This window comes from Culex quinquefasciatus, chromosome 2 (genome assembly GCF_015732765.1).
Source record: "Culex quinquefasciatus strain JHB chromosome 2, VPISU_Cqui_1.0_pri_paternal, whole genome shotgun sequence".
Taxonomy (NCBI): Eukaryota; Metazoa; Arthropoda; class Insecta; order Diptera; family Culicidae; genus Culex; species Culex quinquefasciatus.
This window is the reverse complement of record NC_051862.1, coordinates 217,434,688-217,457,701: the sequence shown is the minus strand read 5'-3', so window position 1 is coordinate 217,457,701 and position 23,014 is coordinate 217,434,688. Positions and strand designations below refer to the sequence as shown.

Here is a 23,014-nt window from a genome sequence, read left to right as displayed (position 1 = left end):
ACACTATTTTAGATTAGATTTATTTTATATGATATTTTGTCTTTGTGTTGGTTTAAAAATTCTTCTTACCAATTTTTTGTTTTCTTGTATGAGATTTGTCTTTTCTGAAGAATATTTCAGAATTTATAGCAAAGCTCCACAAAGCACCACCAATCTCATCAAGCTAATAAAACCAATTTTGCTAAATTAAGAATTGTCAGGCTTGGTTTTTTGATTGAAAAATATTTGTATTAGAAAGATGGGAACATTTCACAGAGATAAATATCATTTTTAAACATTGGAAATTGGATTAATAGTTGCCTAGATGCCGTCAATGGAGTAACCGAATCGAATGGTAGTTTGACAGTTCGCTCCGTAAGAAATAATATCGTTCACTACCAATCGTGAAATACCCCGAAATTTTCATAATTTCATTTTCAATTTAAAGCAGTGCAGTCTCAGAACCTATTTTCCAATGTTCAAAGTAATCAGTGTCTTGCGAACCTTCGTGGTGAACGGACACTAGAGCTGCGGTATTTTTTACTACCTAAGCTCAGAGTTATTTCAAACAAAATTCACAGTCTTTTTAAAGACTACCTGAGTTACTTTCCAAAATTCTAAACAGTCTTTTCAAGACTAACCCCACCTGAAATTTTGTTTAATTTTACAAACGAAGCCATCTTTTTAAGAGAACTTTGCTTGCAAAATGCGTCAAAACAAAGGTAAACGCAAATCTTCTGAAGATTTGGTCGTTACGTCGGTGAAGCGTTTGAACGCTAAATCGGCTAACGGAAACAGAAAAAGAAAACAGCCTCATCCGAGGTCTGATTCTGATTCTGAAAGTGAGGTTAATCCTCCAATCCCATTGGCAAACAGTTTCGGTGTTTTATCCGAAACTGTTGACAAGGATCCTTCTCCTCGTACTGAGCCTTCTGCCGTCGAGAAACGAGTAAAGGCTCCGCCAATTGTAGTGACTTCCGTCTCCGATTTGGCCAGCTTTCGAACGCAACTGAAGAATTGCAAGGAAACTTGCAATTTGAAGGTTTCGTTCCAGCTTGGTCGAAGAGGAGAATGTCGCTTGTTGACGGAATCTTTACAAGATCACCAAACTTTTGTTGGTTATTTGAAAAACCACAAACACAATTTCTACACGTATGAGACCAAGAATGCTCGTCCATTCAAGGCGGTCCTGAAAGGTCTCTCCAACGACTTGTCGGTGGATGAGATCAAAAACGAACTTAAGGTGTTGCTTGGCTTTGCCCCATCCCAAGTAATACCAATGAAGAAAAAATCAAACGGGAATATTTCTCGCTTTGGTTTGACTTCACAATTTTATCTGATTCATTTCAACAGTAATGAAATCAACAATTTGAAACTTTTGGACAAAGTTCAGTTTTTGTTCCATGTACGGGTAAAGTGGGAGCATTTTAAGAAACATGGCGGTAATGGCCAGAATCTGACCCAGTGCCGGCGTTGCCAGGCATTCGGTCACGGTACTGATCATTGCTCCATGGTTCCAAAATGCATGGTTTGCGGGGATTCTTCTCACGACAAGGACAATTGTCCCGTGAAAGAAGTCACCCAATTTAAATGTGCAAATTGTGGTGGAAATCACAAATCAAATTTCTGGGATTGCCCCATCAGAAAAAAGGTTTTGGATTCTCGTGCTAAGCATCAGCCGAAATCCAAACCGAAATTTTCTCAAAGTCAGGTTGTACCTGCATCTTTAAATCAAACGTTCGTGCTGTCTCACTCGAACAATACCCCTACCATGGAAAAGTTAGGTAACACTAATGGTATTTCTTATGCCAACGTCGTTTCGGGTTCGGGTTCATCCACGAATTTTAAATCCTCTACCAATCTTCCTGAAATTGGGCAGGTACCTCAAATTTCATTTGAAAATTTTTCTGCTGGCAACGCTTTGGGATCTTCTGATCTCGGCGATGTTACGTTTGAAAAATGACTTTTTGCAAAACTCACTGTTTGGTTTGATTCAAACAATGAGTAATGCTACATCCATGATGGAAGCTATCCAGATTGGATTAAAATTTGCGAATGATGTTGTTCTTACCCTGAAGTTTAATCATGGATCTAAGTAATTCCATCAATATTATGAATTTTAATGCTCGCTCTTTAAAAGCGAAAGAAAATGAATTTTTCAACTTTTTACGAGTTCATAACGTGCATGTTGCTGTTATAACCGAAACATTTTTAAAAACTGGCACTTATTTGAAAAGTGATCCAAATTATAAAGTTATAACCAATAACAGAATGAATCGAAATGGCGGTGGAGTTGCAATAGTTATCCACCGTAGTATGACTTATAGTACGTTACGTGACTTTAAGTTAAAAGTTATTGAAAGTTTGGGCATTGAACTTGAAACTTCTTTTGGGAAAATTATGATTGCAGCTGCATATTTGCCTTTCCAATGCACTGGGGAAAATAAAAATTATTTCAAAGGGGATTTGAATAAACTTACTCGGCATAGATCTCGATTTTTGATCATAGGCGATTTTAATGCCAAACACCAATCTTGGAATAATTCAAAAGTAAATTCCAATGGTAAAATTCTATTCAGAGATTGCACTTCTGGTCTTTATTCGGTTTTATACCCGAATGGGCCAACTTGCTTTTCTTCTGTTAGAAATCCATCAACAATTGATTTGGTTTTGACAAATCAAAGTCAGTATTGTGGTCCTTTAGTGACTCATGCTGATTTTGATTCTGATCATCTTCCAGTAACTTTTTCACTTTCTCATGAAGCAGTTACCAGACCCAATAGTTCTGTGTTTAATTACCACAAAGCTAATTGGGACAGGTATCAGCATCATATTGAGAACAATTTAAATCATGATTTTGTTTTAGAAACCAAAGCTGATATTGATTCAGCCTTGGAATCTTTAACTAATGCAATTTTGGATGCTAGGAATATTGCTATTCCTAAAGTCCAAGTCAAATTTGATTCTCCCATTATTGATGACGATCTTCAGCTTTTGATTCGTCTGAAAAATGTTCGCCGAAGACAGTATCAACGTTCTCGTGATCCTGCTCTGAAGCGAATTCAAAAAGATTTGCAAAAGGTTATTGACCACAGATTCACTCTCCTGCGAAATGAAAAGTTCGCAAGAGATGTCGAACAAATTAAACCTTATTCCAAACCTTTTTGGAAACTTTCAAAGGTTCTTAAGAAACCTCAAAAACCAATCCCTTCTTTAAAAGATGGTGATAATATTCTATTAACTAATGGGGAGAAAGCTCAAAAACTTGCTCAGCAGTTTGAGAGTGCCCATAATTTCAACTTAAATGTTTTGAGTCCTATTGAAGATCAAATTTCAATAGAATTTCAGAATATTGTTGAACAAGAATTTTCATCAGATGAAGTTTTTAATACGGATCTGAATGAAATAAAATCTATTATCAAAAAATTTAAAAATATGAAAGCCCCTGGTGAGGATGGCATTTTTTACATTTTAATTAAAAAATTACCTGAAGCAACTTTAAGTAGCTTGGTCAAAATTTGCAACAAATGTTTTGATTTGGCATATTTTCCCAGTAGTTGGAAAAATGCCAAAGTAGTTCCGATTTTAAAACCGGATAAAAATCCTGCTGAAGCCTCAAGCTATCGGCCCATTAGTTTGCTTTCATCTATTAGTAAATTATTCGAAAGAATAATTCTTAATTTACTCAGCGTCATACCTCTGCCACGAGTAGACGCGTTTAGTTTTTTCTCCGCCGGGCAGAAGTCGACCGAACCATTGTGCTCTTTTTTTTTTTTTCTTTTGTGCGCTTCCAATCACGCGTCGCGATCTCTTCGCGAGTGTTGAAAAATGGGAAGACAAAATACGATCCGCATCGACTACGGTGCTCTACCAAACAAACCGGGTATGCAGAAAGTGCAGACCTTCTGCGCTGAAAAACTCGGATTAAAACGCGGTGAAGTGATCCGCATCCAGTCTAGCCGCGCCCTTGGGGTAACTTTCGTGACTGTTGTTGACCTCGACCTTGCTCTCAAGGTGTGCGAGGAACACAACAAAAAACACGAACTGACCGGAAGCGACAAGAAGCAGCACCCGGTTACCATCACTATCGAAGACGGTACAGTACTGGTGAAACTGTACGACCTTTCGGAGGACGTCCCGAACACTGCCGTCGCAAAGTTCCTAGAACAGTACGGCGAAGTGCGTGACGTGTACGAAGAAACCCTCGACGACACCCAGGCATTCGCTGGGGCCTTCACAGGTGTCCGCATCGCCAAGATGGTGGTGAAGCAGAACATTGGCTCTTGGGTCGTAATCAACACCGAATTAACTAACCTTAGTTACTTCGGTCAGCGCCAAACGTGTAAACACTGCCACGACTACCTCCATGTCGGAGTGGGCTGCGTGCAAAATAAAAAACTGCTGGTGCAGAAGACCTTCGCTGACGCTGTCAAGCAACCGGCGAAGCCGCAGCAACCAGCGCTGCCGCAGCAACCGATTCTGCCGCAGCAACCAGCGCTGCCACAGCAACCGCTGCTACCGCCCAACCCACAGCAACCGCTTAACCCCCAGCTCAAACCGAAACCAAACGGCGGAAAGTCGAAACCAAACGGCGGTAAGCCCAAGCCCAAACCAGCCGACGAGGGAAACGGCTCACCTTTTTTGATGCCCCCACCCCAGGACGTACAGCTTACCCCCGCTGGAGGTGCAGGATTTAAAAAATCTGGCCATGAAAAATCCGATGGCAATGACACCGACTCGTCGACCAGCAGCAGAAAACTTCGCCCAAAGGGTAAAAAACCCAAATACAGCGAAGAAAACGACGACAACGACGAGGAAGATGAGGAAGAAGTACTGTAACCTTCGACTTCTCATCGTATAACCTTGCCTCGATAAATATAAACAACATCACCAACGCCACAAAGGTCGACGCCCTGCGAAGCTTCATCCGCACGCTAGAGCTAGACATCGTTTTCCTGCAAGAAGTTGAAAACGAACGACTTACGATCCCCGGATTCAACGTCATCTGCAACGTGGACCACGCCAGACGCGGAACTGCGATCGCTCTAAAAGATCACATCGTTTACACGCACGTCGAAAAGAGTTTGGACGGCCGCCTCATAGCGCTGCGTGTCCAAAACACAACGCTCTGCAATGTGTACGCTCCGTCGGGTACCGCACTCCGTGCCGAGCGCGAGCGATTCTTCAATGGTACGCTCGCGTACTACCTTCGGCACAACACCGACCACATCGTCCTCGCCGGCGATTTTAACTGTGTGCTACGACCGTGCGATTCCACGAGCTCGAACCCGAGCGCCGCGCTACAGACGGCCGTCCAGCAAATACGACTGCACGATGTGTGGTTGAAACTACACCCCAATACACACGCACCTACGTACGTCGTACACAACGCCGAGTCCAGACTCGACCGCGTGTATGTGAGCGCGGGACTGTGCGATCAGCTGAGAACTGCGGCCACGCATGTGTGTTCATTCACTGATCACAAGGCGCTGACCGTACGAATCTGTCTCCCCCACCTCGGCGGCGAACGCGGCCGTGGGTTTTGGAGTTTGCGCCCCCACCTCCTGACCCAGGAAAATAAAGAGGAATTCGCCGTACGGTGGCAGTACTGGACACGCCAGCGAAACCGGTACCGAACTGCGCTGGACTGGTGGATTTCGTTCGCGAAACCAAAAATAAAATCCTTTTTCAAGTGGAAGTCGAACGAGGTCTACCGTGTCCACCAAGCGCGGCACCAGCAGCTTTACGCAGAATTACGTGAGGCGTACGACGCCTACTACCAGAATCCCGCCATCCTCACCACCATCCACCGCGTGAAGGCGCAGATGCTGACGTTGCAGCGCGAATTTTCACAAAATTTTGCGCGCGTCAACGAAACCCGCGTGGCTGGCGAGAGCCTATCCACGTTCCAGCTGGGAGAAAGACAAAGGAAAAAGACGACGATCACGCGCCTACAAAATGCGCGCAGCGAAGTTCTGCAAACACAGCCCGAAATTGAGCAGCACGTGCTCCAGTACTTCACTGAGCTGTACGCCGCAGACCCTGCGAGAGCACCACAGATCGACGCCGGCCTCGGTTGCGAGAGAATTATCCCCGTCGACGACGACGCCAACACGAGTCTCATGGAAGAGATCACGCTCGAAGAGATTAAAACTGCCATCTTATCGTCGCCAAAAAGAAAAGTCCTGGAGGAGATGGACTAACAGCTGAGTGGCTCAACTGGGCATTCGACGTCATCTACCGCGAACTGCACGCGGTTATGAATGAACTGCTGGTGGCGCCCGTACCAGCAGAATTCTCCGAAGGGACCATCGTGCTCGTAAAAAAGAGCGGCCGGAGCGCAGAGAACATTTCCTCGTATCGTCCCATCAGTCTGTGTAATACAGACAGCCGAGTTTTCAGCCGTATCATGCGGCGTCGTTTGACCAGGGTGCTGCAACAACACGATGTGCTCACCGTCTCGCAGAAATGCGGAGAGCGTCGGAGCATCTTCCAAGCCACTCTCGCGCTGAAGGACCGAATCGCCAGTCTGCTGGCCCGAAAGGTAAAGGGTAAGTTGATATCTTTTGACCTCGATCATGCTTTCGATCGAGTATCACTGCCCTTCCTTTACCGCACGATGCTCTCTCTCGGGATTAATCCTGACTTCGTGTCTCTGCTGGAGAGACACTTCTTCCGAGCTGGATCCCGCATTCTCCTTAACGGTTTTTTGTCCCCACGGTTTGAAATAAAAAAATCTGTGCGCCAGGGTGATCCCCTGTCGATGGTGTTGTTTTCGCTATACATGCATCCCCTGCTGCTGGCGCTAGAGCGTATCTGTTTACACGATCTCGTTGTTGCGTACGCTGATGACATATCGGTGGTAGTCACAGCAACAGAGACGATCGAAGCAATTATTCAATTATTTGATCGATTTGAAATTGCCGCCGGCGCGCGCCTGAATCGCCAAAAAACTGTTGCGATCGACGTGGGGCACGTCGAAGGGAGACCGCTGGTCGTTCCCTGGCTGCAAACGGTCGAGAAGGTGAAAGTGCTTGGCATTTTCTTCACCAACTCGATACGCCTGATGATTAAGCTGAACTGGGATGCGCAGGTGACGAAGGTGGCGCAATTAATCTGGATGCACTCGATGCGCAGCCTGACACTCCAGCAGAAGGTGATTCTCCTGAACACCTTCATCACGTCCAAGGTGTGGTACTTGGCGTCAACTCTTCCACCGTACCAGGTGCACATGGCGAAGCTAACAGCGACGATGGGGACGTACCTGTTTCGAGGCCTTCCGGCACGCATACCGATGCAGCAGCTGGCACGACGCCGTGAAGACGGCGGGCTGAAGCTGCATTTACCGGCGATAAAATGCAAAGCACTTTGTATCAATCGCCACCTCCAAGAGATCGACTTCCTTCCCTACTACAAATCCTTCCTCGACCGAGCTATTCCTCCCCCGACAAGCCTTCCCTGCCTAAAACTCCTTTGCGAGCAAACGCCTTTGCTCCCCGCCTACATCCAAAACATCCCCTCCAGCGATCGAATCCACCAGCACTTCCTTGATGGAACCGAGCGGCCCAGGGTCGAAACGAAGCAACCGAACCTCAACTGGAAGCGTGTGTGGGAAAACATCTCGTCTCGGAGACTAACTTCTGGCGAACGCAGCGCGCTGTATTTGCTGGTGAACGAGAAGACGGAGCACCGACGGCTGATGCACGTGATCCAGCGTGCAGACGGGCCGAACTGCCAGCACTGCGCAGTGAACGAGGAAACGCTGACGCATAAGTTCAGCGAATGCCCGCGCGTGGCACCGGCCTGGGCGCACACACAGCGACGGCTGACGGTGATCGGCGGAGGAAGGCAACAGTTTTCATTCGGCGAACTGTTCAGGCCAGTGCTGAATGGAATAGCGAACGAAAGAAGAGGCAGAATGCTAAAAGTATTCATCTCGTACATCATCTTTGTTAACAATAGTTTAACAACTGCAATTGATGTGGCAGCCCTAGATTTCGAGCTAAGCCTGGTCGACTGAAATGGTGTAACCACTGTCGCGCCCGGAGGTCCCGGGGCCCCCCTGACCACAAGCTACACGAAAAGTGGAACAGGGAACACCCTCCGGCTCCTCCGGGGCGCCTGGTACAGACGAAGAATCCACGGAGGCGCTCGGGAGACTCGGGGCCCCCCTAACCACAAGTCTTACGAGGAGTGGAATAGGGACAACCCCCCGAGCTCCTGAGACCCCTGGACGAGGTCGCACAAGGGGTTAACCCCCATCCCCTCGGATGAACGCAAGGAACAGACCCAGGATATTCATCGTGGGACCAGTAACGACCGAAAAACAGCGAGATTATCAGCACGAGACAGTTAGGTTTATCAAATATAGGTTATCAAATTCGCTTGTTTTTTTTTACACGGAAAAATAAACTATATTTTATTATAAAAAAAAAAAAATAGAATGATGACGCACATTAATGAAAATTCAATTTTCGCTGATGAGCAGTTTGGATTTCGCCTTGGGCATTCAACTACTCAACAGTTGTTGAGAGTTTCAAATTTAATTCGAAGCAACAAATCTGAGGGCTATTCTACTGGCGCTGCTCTTCTAGACATAGAAAAAGCATTTGACAGTGTTTGGCATAAAGGTTTGATTGCGAAATTGAAAAGGTTTAATTTTCCGATTTATATCGTGAAAATTATTCAAAATTATTTGACGGATCGTACTCTACAGGTATGTTATCAGAACAGCAAATCTGATCAACTACCTGTACGTGCTGGCGTCCCTCAAGGAAGCATTTTGGGTCCAATTTTATACAATATTTTTACTTCTGACTTGCCTGATTTGCCCCAGGATGTCAGAAATCACTTTTGCCGATGATACAAGCATCTCCGCCAAAGGTAGAAGCCTTCGTGTCATCACAAGAAGATTACAAAAGCTTGGATATTTTCAATTCTTATTTGAAAGAATGGAAAATTACTCCAAATGCTGCAAAACTCAACTTATTATTTTCCCTCACAAACCAAGGGCTGATTTTCTTAAACCAAAAGTCATCACATTATAAAGATGAATGAGGTAAATTTAAAGTGGGAGGATCAAGTGAAATATCTTGGACTTGCTTTTGACAAAACCTTACTTACAAGGATCACATTGAAAGTATCCAGGTTAAATGTAACAAATATATTAAATGTTTGTATCCACTTATAAACAGGAATTCTAGACTTTGTCTCAAGAATAAACTGTTAATTTATAAACAAATTTTCAGACCTGCCATGCTTTATGCTGTGCCGATCTGGACAAGCTGTTGCTTAACCAGGAAGAAAAACTTCAGAGGATTCAGAACAAAATTCTGAAAATGATTCTGAAACTTCCTCCCTGGTTCAGTACCAGTGAACTTCATCAATTAGCCGAAGTTGACACTTTGGATGTTATGTCCAATAAGATAATTGATGCATTTCGACAAAAATCATTGCAGTCTTCAGCTGCATTGATCCGTTCTTTATATAGTTTATAAGTTAGTTTTAAGGTATCCCTTTTCCCTTTTGTACATGTAGGACCTCCTACATTTGAAATCACTGAATAGCGAAAGCTACAATATTTCATGAATAAATGAAAATTGCTAGTATTTAAAATTGAGGTGAAAAGTCATCGATTGTGATTGGACACTCAATAATATTTTAACTGAATGAATGTACATGGAAAAGAAAAACTGAATAAATATAAAAAAAAAAAAAATGTTCAAAGTAAACACAGGAAATTTTCAGGAAATTTTCCCCTTCAAAAAAATTCAAACTATTTCAAAAAGTCAAAAATATACTTTTTAATCCAAAATTTACCATCAGATGGCTAAGCACTTAAGGATTGCATTTTATTTTTTCCCATTTTTTTGGAAAAATATAAGAGTAAATTTTCAGAGTAAAAAAACATATTTTTTCATATATTCTCCGTGAAATTATTTTTTCATGCTTTTTTTGTTCGCTAAAAACACATCAAAATATCGATTTTTGGGATCTTTACTCTTTGTGTAAAAAGTTATTATTGAGGCTGCAACATTTTTTAAAGTTACAACTTTGCTTTGCTAGTGATTAAAAAAATCCTTTTCCAATCCGTTTTTTTTTTTCTGATAATTCATACTATTTTTCAATACGAGACAGCTGCATAATTTAAAAAAAAAGACTTGTGTTTGCAAAAGATTAATGAAAAATGGCTTTAAAAAATAGTGTTTATTTCAAGATGTCGAAGATTAAAACCAAATCCTCATCCCAAGTAAAAGAATATGTATTTTTTTAGTCCATTAAAACTCTTTTTCTCAAATTCTCAACTTTTAAAGGTTCTAAGAGAATCAAACATAATTTTCTAAAAATGTCATTGACAAATATTTCTTTTTTTAGTTTCTTGATTGTACTACAGCAACACACAGTTAAAAATGTATACCTTTCCACTTCTTACATCTTTAGATTAATATAAATATTTCTTATAATTTGATTTACACATAAAAAATAATACAGTCGACTCTCTGGTTGTCACTATCCAAGGGACCGTCGAGGAAGAGAATCATCAGTTACAGAACGATGCAAAATGAAGACTCGATTGAAAATATTTTTTTCCTGATACCATGCTATGGGAGAAAACGATGGTAACGTCCCTAAACAAAAACAAACAAATGTCAAACACCCTTCAATGCTTCGTTTTCCAAAGAAAAATGTCTATGCAAGCCACGAGAAAGTGTAATTATTGACAACCGGAAGAGATTTCAAAAGCAAAATTAATTCCAGAAACCGTCGAGGAAGAGATCCTTCAAGCAAGAGAAAATATCGAGGAATGCAGTTTGAAGGGACTGAAAATTTCATCGGTAGAGGGAGCAATATTGAAATCGGGAAGATCGACAGCCAGAGAGTCGACTGTATTTCCCTTAATTTTTTTCCGTGTACTAGAAAATTTCCTATCTTACTTTGTTTAAAAATTATTTTCTTTCAAACACAAATCCTGCTCGATTTGTTTTTGCTTTTTAACCTTTGCTGATCAAAATTTGCCTTTTTTGTTGATCATAATTCTACAGTAATTTTAACCTCGAAATATTCCTATGTTTTGAGATGAGATCTAAAATTGGTTGATTGAGAGATTTTTGTCGATTTTTTTGTGAAGTCGTATTTGTTTCACATAAATCGATTTTCATGTTTTTTTAGACAAATTTTCCAAGCTTTCTGAAAAAAATGGGCGCTTATTATAAATTCGAAAAATATGTTTTTTTTTATCTATTTCCTATTACTCGAAAATGAAGCAATTAAATAAAAAATCGATTCTAACTAATAGAACATGTACAAAAATTTGGTTGAGCTTAAAATTCGATTTTCTTGAAAACCAATATTTCTTCAAAAAATCATAACTCTACGGCAACATTTGACCATTCTTCTCTGAGGCTCAAAAGATGCATTTTTTGGTTCCCTAGAACATACCATCATAACCTGATGAAAAGTTGTGAACTTACAGTCTTTATCACAAATAGATAATAAAATTGCAAATTACAATCAACTATTTTTGAAAATCTTGAAATACGGGTAGAGAGATTTCAACCATTTGAAAAAAAAATAATAAAAATCTGTAAATATTTTTTATAAGAACTGTTTTTAATACCTACAACATTGCCGAAGTCACCAAATTAATTTCCTTGGGAATGCTGGTACAGATTATCAAATATTTAAATAACATTTTAGTATGAAGAGGGTATGTTAACGAGGGTGACAATAAAAAATTAATATCTCAATTCCTCAGGCTAAAATAAGTATGTGTGCCAATTTTGTTTTTTAGGATCATATCGGATCGTTTTGCACTCTTGGACAAAATTGTACTGAATTAAGAATCCTACAAGAATCTCTCTGCCAAATCCTGAAGCGATGTTTTTACATACAAACTTCAACGCTCAACAGCGATCCCTGAAACTTAACCAATTAGGCTCAAAATTGGCACAGAATTTTATTTTTGCCTTAGGAGATCCAGGTTTTTCCAAAATTTTATATGTTAATTGGCAAACCAATGGTGAAAAAATTGCTTCTTTTGTCATAAGAAAGTTTTAGTCAAATGAGAAAAATGCCATGAAATTTGATATACAGTCAAACCTCGCATAAGAGCGCCTCGCATATGCAACTTTGCATATACGAGTCATTCCACCTGATTCGGTTTTGTCACAAGAGTTGCAAATGCGAGGTACAGAGCTTATGGGATTTTGGCTATATGGGAGACATGGCCTATATTTTTGTAAAAAATCATCTTAACTATACAAATTTATAGTGTTTTGGAATCGTTATGAAGTCAGCTATACAGCTACACCAAATTTACAAGGTTTACGATGTTCTAGGTCATCCGAAACTTCCTCAAGTTAAGGCCTATGTGTTCACCGCCGTACAAGTATGAGGTAGGCGATTGTGACTTTGGTTTTTTGACCTCAGATTATATCCGGATAGCCTCAGGGAGGTTCAAGGACTAGTCTACCGATATGTGGTGATGTTCTGGGTCTTCTGAAGAGTCCCGGGAGTTACGACCGATGGGTCTACCGCCGTAACAAAATAGAGGTCAGTGATTTTTGACCTCAGATCATATCCAGATAGCCTCAGGGAGGTTCAGGGACTAGTCTACCGATATGTGGTGATGTTCTAGGTCTTCTGTAGAGTCCCGGGAGTTAAGGCCGGTGGGTCTACCGCCGTAACAAGATAGAGGTTAGTGGTTTTTGACCTCAGATCATATCCGGATAGCCTCAGGGAGGTCCGGGGACTAGTCTACCAATGTGGTAATGTTCTGGGTATTCTGTAGAGTCCCGGGAGTTACGACCGATGGGTCTACCACCGTAACAAGATAGAGGTCGATAGTTTTTGACCCCAGATCATATCCAGATAGTCTCAGGGAGGTTCAGGGGCTAGTCTACCGATGTGTGGTGATATTCTGGGTATTCTGTAGAGTCCCAGGAGTTACGGCCGGTGGGTCTAACGCCGTAACAAGATAGAGGTTAGTGGTTTTTGACCTCAGATCATATCAAGATAGCCTCAAGGAGGTTCAGAGACTAGTCTACCGATATGTGGTGATATTCTAGGTCTTCTGAAGAGTCCCGGGAGTTACGGCCGATGGGTTTACCGCCGTAACAAAATAGAGGTCAGTGATTTTTGACCTCATATCATATCCAGATAGCCTCAAGGAGGTTCAGGGACTAGTCTACCTATATGTGGTGATGTTCTAGGTCTTCTGTAGAGTCCCGGGAGTTACGACCGATGGGTCTACCGCCGTAACAAGATAGAGGTCGGAGGTTTTTGACCCCAGATCATATCCGGATAGCCTCAGGGAGGTCCGGGGACTAGTCTACCAATGTGGTAATGTTCTTGGTATTCTGTAGAGCCGTAACAAGATAGAGGTCGGAGGTTTTTGACCTCAGATCATATCCAGATAGACTCAGGGAGGTTCAGGGGCTAGTTTACCGATATGTGGTGATGTTCTGGGTCTTCTGTAAGACCCCGGGAGATACGTCCGATGGGTCTACCACCGTAACAAGATAAGGGTCGGTGATTTTGACCTTGGATCATATCCGGATAGCCTCAGGGTGATCCGGGGACCCTACTCCCGGGACTCTACAGGTAGACTAGTCCCCGGACCTCCCTGAGGCTATCCGAATATGATCTGAGGTCAAAAATCACTGACCTCTATCTTGTTACGGCGGTAAATCCATCGGCCTTAACTCCTGGGACTCTACAGAATACCCAGAATATCACCACACATCGGTAGACTAGCCCCTGAACCTCCCTGAGACTATCTGGATATGATCTGAGGTCAAAAACTATCGACCTCTATCTTGTTACGGTGGTAGATCCATCGGTCGTAACTCCCGGGACTCTACAGACGACCTAGAACATCACCACATATCGGTAGACTAGTCCCCGGACCTCCCTGATGCTATCCGGATATGATCTGAGGTCAAAAATCACTGACCTCTATCTTGTTACGGCGGTAAATCCATCGGCCTTAACTCCTGGGACTCTACAGAATACCCAGAATATCACCACACATCGGTAGACTAGCCCCTGAACCTCCCTGAGACTATCTGGATATGATCTGAGGTCAAAAACTATCGACCTCTATCTTGTTACGGTGGTAGACCCATCGGTCGTAACTCCCGGGACTCTACAGAATACCCAGAACATTACCACATTGGTAGACTAGTCCCCGGACCTCCCTGAGGCTATCCGGATATGATCTGAGGTCAAAAACCACTGACCTCTATCTTGTTACGGCGGTAGACCCACCGGCCTTAACTCCCGGGACTCTACAGAAGACCTAGAACATCACCACATATCGGTAGACTAGTCCCTGAACCTCCCTGAGGCTATCTGGATATGATCTGAGGTGAAAAATCACTGACCTCTATTTTGTTACGGCGGTAGACCCATCGGTCGTAACTCCCGGGACTCTTCAGAAGACCCAGAACATCACCACATATCGGTAGACTAGTCCTTGAACCTCCCTGAGGCTATCCGGATATAATCTGAGGTCAAAAACCAAAGTCACAATCGCCTACCTCATACTTGTACGGCGGTGAACACATAGGCACATCCGTGGAACTCTGAACAAATTTCTGTTCAAAAAGTGTAACGAGAAATCAGTTCATTAGTGTTCTACGATTAATTTGTCCTGGATGATTTCTTAGCACACTACGATCTAATAAAAAAAATGTATACCAGTTGGACTGACATTCATAGCATCGAATCAAAACAAACAAGCTCATCACGATTTGCATCTTTTTAACAATCAACTTAAAATTGAGTGAAATGGTGTTGCCGTTAAACTGGCCATTCCGCTCAATGTTGAGCGTTTTGTGTAACATCTTCCATAAACAGCTATCCCAAAAAAAATTGAAATTTAAAGTTGAAAAACTTGGCCTGGTGACACCAACAAAGACAACGGAAGTGTTCACTTGGTGGCACATTTCGTTGAAACATTTTTTTTTTTCAAATAACTAACCTACCTTTTAAGAGTAATGTTTATTTTGGTTCAAGAAAGCATATGTTCTTGGTACAAGAATCATAAAAAATAATGCTCGTAACAGATCCAACTATACCCAACCACCGGAAAACAATCCATTCAGTTGTAACTTCTCCAGTTCTCAATAAATGATGATGATGATGATGATGATGATCAATGATCACACAACACATTTTCTATTCTGATAATGTTTTTTAAAACGAAAATTTGTGTTTTTAGGACGCAATGAAAGATTATTAAAAATGGTTCTTGAACATGGACGGAAATTTGTAAACATTAGAAGATTATTATTTGCATGGCCAGCTATAGCCATCGTATACGATTCTGTTTTCTTTTATGTGTATAACAGTTTATTCCAGTTTATATCAGTCAAGGGGTTCTAAAGTTGTGTTTCGAGTTATTTGCTCAGGCTGGAGAAAAAAATCGTGCTGTTGATCAACCCCTCGGTTATATCTATTATAAAATCTGTTATAATAGTTGGAGCTCTCCACCGCTAGAGGCAGCACTGTATAAATTCCCCTTTTTGAATCTCAAGTTCTACTGATGTGACATAGGCCTTAACTTGAGGAAGTTTCGGATGACCTAGAACATCGTAAACCTTGTAAATTTGGTGTAGCTGTATAGCTGACTTCATAACGATTCCAAAACACTATAAATTTGTATAGTTAAGATGATTTTTTACAAAAATATAGGCCATGTCTCCCATATAGCCAAAATCCCATAAGCTCTGTACCTCGCATATGCGTGCTTCGCATAAGAAACCCCCATATGAGTTGCATATGCGAGGTTTAACTGTATGCTGGCCATCAATAATGTTCTAAAAAATTTAGTCATCAATCTTCTGCTCTGTATTTAGTTCATTTTTACGAATTTTTGCACCTAAATGAATCAGCATATCGATGTCCGTGTGCTCTCTTGTACTATTCTTGCTGGGAATCCTATCAAGATAGAACAAGAGAGCACACGGTCATCGATATGCCGGTTTTTACTTTAAACCTGAAAAAATGTTTGGTCTAAAACAAATGTGTCTCAAAAGTTGTATAATTTTGTGATGCAAATAGTGATTGCTGGATGATTTTCATAACTTTATAAGGAAGAGAAAAATCGATATGAATCAACACGTGTAGGGTACAATTCTTAACAACTTGTAGAAGGAATTAGGTCAAAATATTAACACCGACACAAAATTTATATTTTTAAACGGATGTTGGATGTTGTCACCTTAAGAATTTTCATTTTTAAGACATTCTTGACAATCCAACTAAAAACAGTCATGCTTATCTAAAATTGTCTTGTTGGTGTTTTCTTTAGTGGAAGTAGTTTGTCGCATCAATCAAAATTTGTGTAGATTTGGCTGAAATAAAATTTACAATTTCTTAGTTGAACTTCCCAATGACCTTCGCATAACACAAATGCTAATGAACAGCTATTAACTTCTCATCATCCCACACAATATCTAAATCATCACTCCAGATTTCTATCTCCCTCCAAACTTTCCCATCCTGTTAGTATCACGTAACACAAAATTCACACATGCAATTCGTGCTGACAGACATGCGATCCCAATTAATCAATAGGTTAGTTAGTCTCACAGCACAACCTTTCAAACAGAACAACCATTCTAGATCATCCGCCACATGTTTCCGATAAAAACCAAACAAAGCAACTCAACTTCCTTGGCGCCTTTTTCCCTTCGCGCCGATCGCAGTAGTCATTGAGTGCATCATCATCGTTTTTATGGTGAACCGCCGAGGTTCGTCACTTCACCGCCACTGTGGGTCACTCACAGCAGCATGATGATGATCGAGCGCCGTACACTTGAATTCGCGAGAAAACAATTTTCCACTTGATCGGTGCATTTGCACTTGCATGCACTAACACACACACACATGAAACGAACTTAGTGCATGTAATGGCCTAGTCGACTAAACGTTGAACATCCCCAGCGCAGTAGTCAATCAATCGGCGGAGTCGGAGTCGGTCGCAGTTGGCCACGAGTGCGCGCGTTCGGGGCGGGAAAAGCTTAACTCAAGTCGCGGTTTTTATTAGTTAAGGAGTTTGCTTTAATTGGTTGGAAAGTGTGCGCGCCCAGGGTTACGTTGAGTCACGCAAAGTTTGAGGTTTTTTTAGTTTGGAAAATTGGAAAATGAGAGTGAGAACAGATTGATCTGTTAAAGTTACATTGTTGAGAACTTTTGACCAAGTTATTGTGCACGGAAATAGTTCGACTTGAGTGTGTTATGCAATTCCAAGTCTAAACTAGCAATAAAGCGTTTATCGGCGAGCTAAAACACGCAATGAATTATTAGCTGGAGAAGGTAGCAATTAGCAGGTGTTTCTCGCATAGACGACGACACGCTGCTGATGACGACTGATATCAATCATCAGAATGCCCACCGTCGATGAGGGCATCGAGCTGACCCCGAAGGGTCAGCAGCCACTGCTCAATTTTGTTCCGTCGACGGTCCGATTTCAGAACATTTGCTACAATGTCGATGGTTGGTAGATTGAAGTTGTGTAAAGTTTTTTGAATTCATTTTAATTTTTGTCCAACATTCCAGGCAAGGACATCCTGAACAACGTTTCTGGACGTTTCAAGCATGGAAGGTTGGTGGCCCTGATGGGACCGTCAGGGGCGGGGAAATCTTCCCTGTTGAATGTGTTGGCTGGGGCGGGGATGGTGGGGTTGAGTGGGGAGGTTACCATCAATGGAGAGCCCGTGGAGGAGAATGATCCTAGGAGTGTGTACGTGGAGCAGGATTGTCCACTGTTGAGTTACCTGACGGTGCGAGGGACGATGACGTACGCTGTGGATATGAAGATGAGCAGGAGGACGTCGAGGAAGGAGAAGAGGAATAAGGTTTGTTTTGAAAAGTTTTTTAATCTTGAATCTTGAATCTTGAATCTTGAATCTTGAATCTCGAATCTTGAATCTTGAATCTTGAATCTTGAATCTTGAATTTTGAATCTTGAATCTTGAATCTTGAATCTTGAATCTTGAATCTTGAATCTTGAATCTTGAATCTTGAATCTTGAATCTTGAATCTTGAATCTTGAATCTTGAATCTTGAATCTTGAATCTTGAATCTTGAATCTTGAATCTTGAATCTTGAATCTTGAATCTTGAATCTTGAATCTTGAATCTTGAATCTTGAATCTTGAATCTTGAATCTTGAATCTTGAATCTTGAATCTTGAATCTTGAATCTTGAATCTTGAATCTTGAATCTTGAATCTTGAATCTTGAATCTTGAATCTTGAATCTTGAATCTTGAATCTTGAATCTTGAATCTTGAATCTTGAATCTTGAATCCACTTTTGTATAAGGCTGTTTCTAATATTTTTCAAAGATTTTGTCTACCCCTCCCTTCAAAAACGGTCCAAAAAATCAAAGGGTAATTTAAAAAAAAACATTTTTTACATACAAATTTTTAGTTAGTTACATTAAGTTTAATAAGCTGAAATCAATTAAATGTGCATTTCCCTGCGTTTATAATCATTTTATTAACATGTTTGAGTTAATTCAAACATACCTCAACTTTTTTTTAAACTGATGATTGCTGTAAAATGCATTTTCCATGACATTTCGGAAAAAAATAATCTTAAAGTTATTACTTCTTTTTCCGATATGTGGTCTCAACATTCAAATTTCTAAAAAGATAAAAAATCACTTGATTGTATTTGTTGAAATAATCGTTTAAAAATGTTTTATAAGTACTTTTAAACTTATTTTTCTTGTTTTTGTCGACCAAAAACTAAATTTTGAGTAATAACATTTTAATTTCTGGAAGTTTTAAAGGGAGAAGGAAACAACGAGGACAAACATTGGAAATATTATTTAAAACGCCCTTTTAAATTTTTTCTTGACACTTAGTTTACCGTACTAGAATAATAAATCATTGCTAACAAAGTGAGGTAAGCCCTAATGTGTATTTTTGCCCACAAAATCTAACTAAGACAAATTCATTATGTTATTGCTATAATGCAAATAAATTATATAGCTTATATCTACTAAGTGATTTCAAACTGTTCAATCTATTCTAAATTTTATTTAAAGATGCACTTTTCTGTATGGCTAGTCTGCAAATTTGAATAAAAACTTGTAATAATTTATTTTTTTCAATAAAACACAGTGTTTTTTTGCGTAATGATCTTGATAATGACAAACTATGTTCCATAGTAAATTACAATTGATTAAACATTAACATAATTTTGATTGAATTATTTTCTATAAGTTTCTACTTGTTAATTATTTAGATTTAATATTTTTTTACTAGTTTTTGTCCCATCACCTAAAAAAAGGCAGGCAAAACGAAATTGAGTCATGAAAATTTAAATTTTCTATGTTAAAAAATGTACAATTGAATATACTATTTTAATCACATTGCATTATTTGACATTTGCTTTTATTGTTGATTCAAAAAGGGCACTTTGAAACCTTTTTCAAATTTTAAATTTGGACCACAGATCGGAACATAAAATAAAATAAAAAAAAATATTGCCATTAATTCATTGATTTTTTTTAATTTTTTTTTGGTAGTAGCATAACTTTAAAAATTTAAAAACCGTTGTAAGATACTTTTTACATTAACATTTTCAATGTTGGACTTCAAGTTTACAATTTTGTTGTTTTGCGTCCCTCAGATGCTGAATATAATCTGGCGTATTTTAAATTATTTTTTACCTAAAAATACTCAAATTTGAAGTTTTTGTAACATGGGTATTAAATGAACGTAAATTTTCCAAACAAAAAATGATCACAAAACTACTTTTTTTGATTTTAATTATTTACAAGTATCAAATGATCGGAAAATTTCTACTTTGTGAAAAAGTTAGTATTCTAAAAATCTGTATAATTTGATACCTATATTAGACCGACGCAAATATTTGTTGAGGTTTATGTCCTTCGACTATGGCCAAAGTCGAGAGGAGAAGTGGCAAAACAATTAAAAATTTAAATTGCAAGCCAACAAGCAAGGTATCAACATTTGAATGATAAAAGTGATTTAAAATTCATTTTACACTTGCCCATTAGTTTTCAAAATTTCTAAATATTGAGGACTTTCTTATGCGAAAAAAATCATCGGAATTTCACAAATTTTTTTTTTGTCAATCTCAAAAATGGTTCATATGATCTAAAACGCTGGAAATCGCATTTCAACTTGTTTTCAGTTGATTAGTAGTTTTTTTTATAATACTAAAGTTTCTTGAAAAAAAAACATTTTTTTTTGCTGCCTGATTTTTTGGGTTGATTTTGAAGAAATCAATTAGAAATGTTCGATTATTTGTTGGAAAATCATGAAACTTGATTATAACCACGACTCGAGTTTTTGAAATCAATTTTAGGAAAAAATAAAAAAAAACTTACGAAGGTTCTCCATGTTGCCGACGATCAATAGGACGATAGCAAGGAATCTTTCGAGTTCAGAAATTGATTTCAATTGAATAGATGTTATCTAAGAATTGGCGTCCCGTTTCACCTTAAAATATTCTCAACACAACCCTTCAATCAAAAAATAAGTTTTAATGATACGAATCTGAGGAATTGAATAAACCGTAAACAAATCATTTTGACCCAATCTCTCCTCCCAGACCCAATGCTATTTATTTTTTGTTCTTAATTTGTTGTCACTTCTTGCTTAAAATTTATCCAATCATATAATAGGACAAATACATATGACTAAAATTGTACATTTTTGGTTGAAAAAACTTGTACAATCGATTTCCATCATTCCAAATTCCAATTCTTCATTTTTTTCTTCTCTTTACCAGATCAAAGAAATCCTCTCCCTGCTCGGCCTGGACACGTGCGCCCGCACCCTGGTCAAAAACATCTCTGGCGGCGAGCAGAAACGCCTCTCGGTGGCCGTCGAACTCATTACCAACCCAGCTGTAATGCTCCTGGACGAACCCACCAGCGGCCTCGATAGTGCCTCCTCAATGCAACTGGTGTCCCACCTGAAGTCCCTCGCCATGGGAGGTCGCACGATCGTTTGTACGATCCACCAGCCGGCGTCCAGTTTGTTCCAGCTGTTTGACGACGTATTTTTGCTCGTTAAGGGACGGTGTTTGTACTCGGGGCCGGTTGAAGGGATGATCGGAACGCTGGAGGAGGGAGGTTTCCGATGTCCGGAGTACTACAACCCGGCGGATTTCGCGATCGAGGTTCTGCTGGATGCTGATGTAGAGGCTAAAGAGGCGATGATCGCGAAGACATCGGCTGAGATGAGGGAACTGTTTGAGGCTGGTCCTTCCAGTCCCAGTCTGCAGCGGGGAGATGGAATGGTCCGACGGTACCAGGTTCCGTTCTGGTATCAGTTCTTGGTATTGCTCAAACGATCGGCGATCTCCAGTACCAAAGATGAGTTCTACTTTAGGATACGGTTTGGCTTTTACATCGCGATAGGACTTGTGTTTGGAGTGGTGCACTACAACATAGGAAACGACGCTTCCAAAGTGATCGCGAACATCGGGTGCTTCTTCCAACTGTTTAACTTTGTCTACTTTGTCAACTCAATCGCTGTGATCAACTGTTAGTATGACCTCAAAAACAACGATCAATACTCCATCTAATCAATTCTTTTCCCCCCGTAGACGCCGAAGAAGCGGACGTCTCAATCAAGGAGATCGCCAACAACTGGTACTCCCGGGATGCGTACTTCTTCTCCAAACTGCTCAGCGATCTCCCGATGCAGATTCTGTGTCCAACGGTGATGTTACCGTCCCTCTACTATCTAACCAACCAACCCCTAGAATTCAACCGCATCGCCATGCTCTGGGTCATCTTCCTTCTCGGAGGCCTCGTCGGCCAATGCATTGGACTGCTGGTCGGAGTCTGCTTCGGACCAAAAACGCGGAACTTCATCCTCGGCAACACGTGCATCGTAGCGGTCCTCTTTTCCGGCTACGTGATCACGTCCTCCAATCTGGCGTGGTATCTCCGACCACTGTGTTACCTTTCATTTCAGTGGTATATGAATCAGGGGTCACTGTTGGCACTGTACGGCAATGGTAGGGGGAGTTTGAAATGTGATCAAGTGTATTGCTATCTGAAGAAACCGAGCGTCATTTTGGAAGAGTTTGACGTGCAAACGGAGCGGATCGAGGACTGTTTGTGGCCGCTGGTGACGATGGTTGGAGTTTTGTATGTGCTGACGTACGTGGCATTTGTTGTTAGGCTAAGGAGGATGAAGTAAAAATTGTGTTTGTTGTAATGTAGAGTTTTTATTTATAAACGAAACTATTGGCACTACGCCCCCCGGGGCATGGCCTTCCTCTAACGTGGGATTTCTGCTCCAGCGCCTCTGACGAGACAGGAGAAACCGGGACCGACGTTTTACTTCACCATCCGATAGAAGCTCAGTGGATAAGGCGGGAATCGAACCCGCGTTTTTATTTATGTATCACACAAATCGAGGAATTGAAACAAAACGATAAGTTTTTTTAACGAACGAAGTTGACTTTATAGCTGTCGGCCACCATTGCTAGTACCAACCACTATAGCGACCGGCGACCTCTGGATTGTGAGTCCAGTGCGCGGTCCGATTGATCCACACGGGTGGGACAAGTTTTTTTAAAAGTAAGACCAAAACTGTTTCAGTTTTCTGAAATGATTTAGTACAAAATCGAAAATTTCATTTTTTAGTAGCTTCTTTTTTTGTCCTCTATCTTAACCTATACCCTAACTGTCTCAATCGGCCTTGCCATCACGGAGCCGTGCGTCTATTTATAGATCCGAGATCTAATGTTCTTCGTCTTGATGAATGTTGATGATCTCCTGTGGGTCTTGTTGGAAGAGTCTTACTTCCTTCCTTCACGCGTTGTGGTGTGGTTGGTTGGTCATCTTCCCGTCCATTCCCCACTCACCCACCGCTAGTTGTTGTAGTGGGGGGAGCGGCATGTGTGTGTGGTAATTAATTACCGAGTATCTGTTGCTTCCAGAGGAAGCAGAGGGTTCAAGTTGCCACCGAAAAATCAGTGGCGAAGTGACCGGGCGGGATTCGATCCAAGATCGTCTGCTTGAAAGGCAGAT

At 40.9% G+C, this 23,014-nt stretch overlaps 1 protein-coding gene across 1 annotated transcript; it reads left to right on the top strand.

Annotated features, from left to right (window-relative positions):
- Positions 1–16,935: 16,935 nt before the first annotated feature.
- LOC6046119 (ATP-binding cassette sub-family G member 4) lies at positions 16,936–22,196 on the top strand. Its single transcript, XM_038251452.1, has 4 exons — positions 16,936–17,481; positions 17,545–17,843; positions 20,755–21,514; positions 21,577–22,196. Exons 1-4 carry the CDS (start codon positions 17,373–17,375, stop codon positions 22,176–22,178), a joined length of 1,770 nt encoding a protein of 589 aa, XP_038107380.1. The 5' UTR covers positions 16,936–17,372; the 3' UTR covers positions 22,179–22,196.
- The last annotated feature ends 818 nt before the right edge of the window (positions 22,197–23,014 follow it).

Excerpts from the sequence above, each read along its gene's own strand:
- LOC6046119 (XM_038251452.1), top strand. The coding sequence starts at position 17,373 with ATGCCCACCGTCGATGAGGGCATCGAGCTGACCCCGAAGGGTCAGCAG. Across the intron at positions 17,482-17,544 it reads CATTTGCTACAATGTCGATG|GCAAGGACATCCTGAACAAC; the intron begins GTTGGTAGATTG and ends CCAACATTCCAG. Across the intron at positions 17,844-20,754 it reads GGAAGGAGAAGAGGAATAAG|ATCAAAGAAATCCTCTCCCT; the intron begins GTTTGTTTTGAA and ends TCTCTTTACCAG.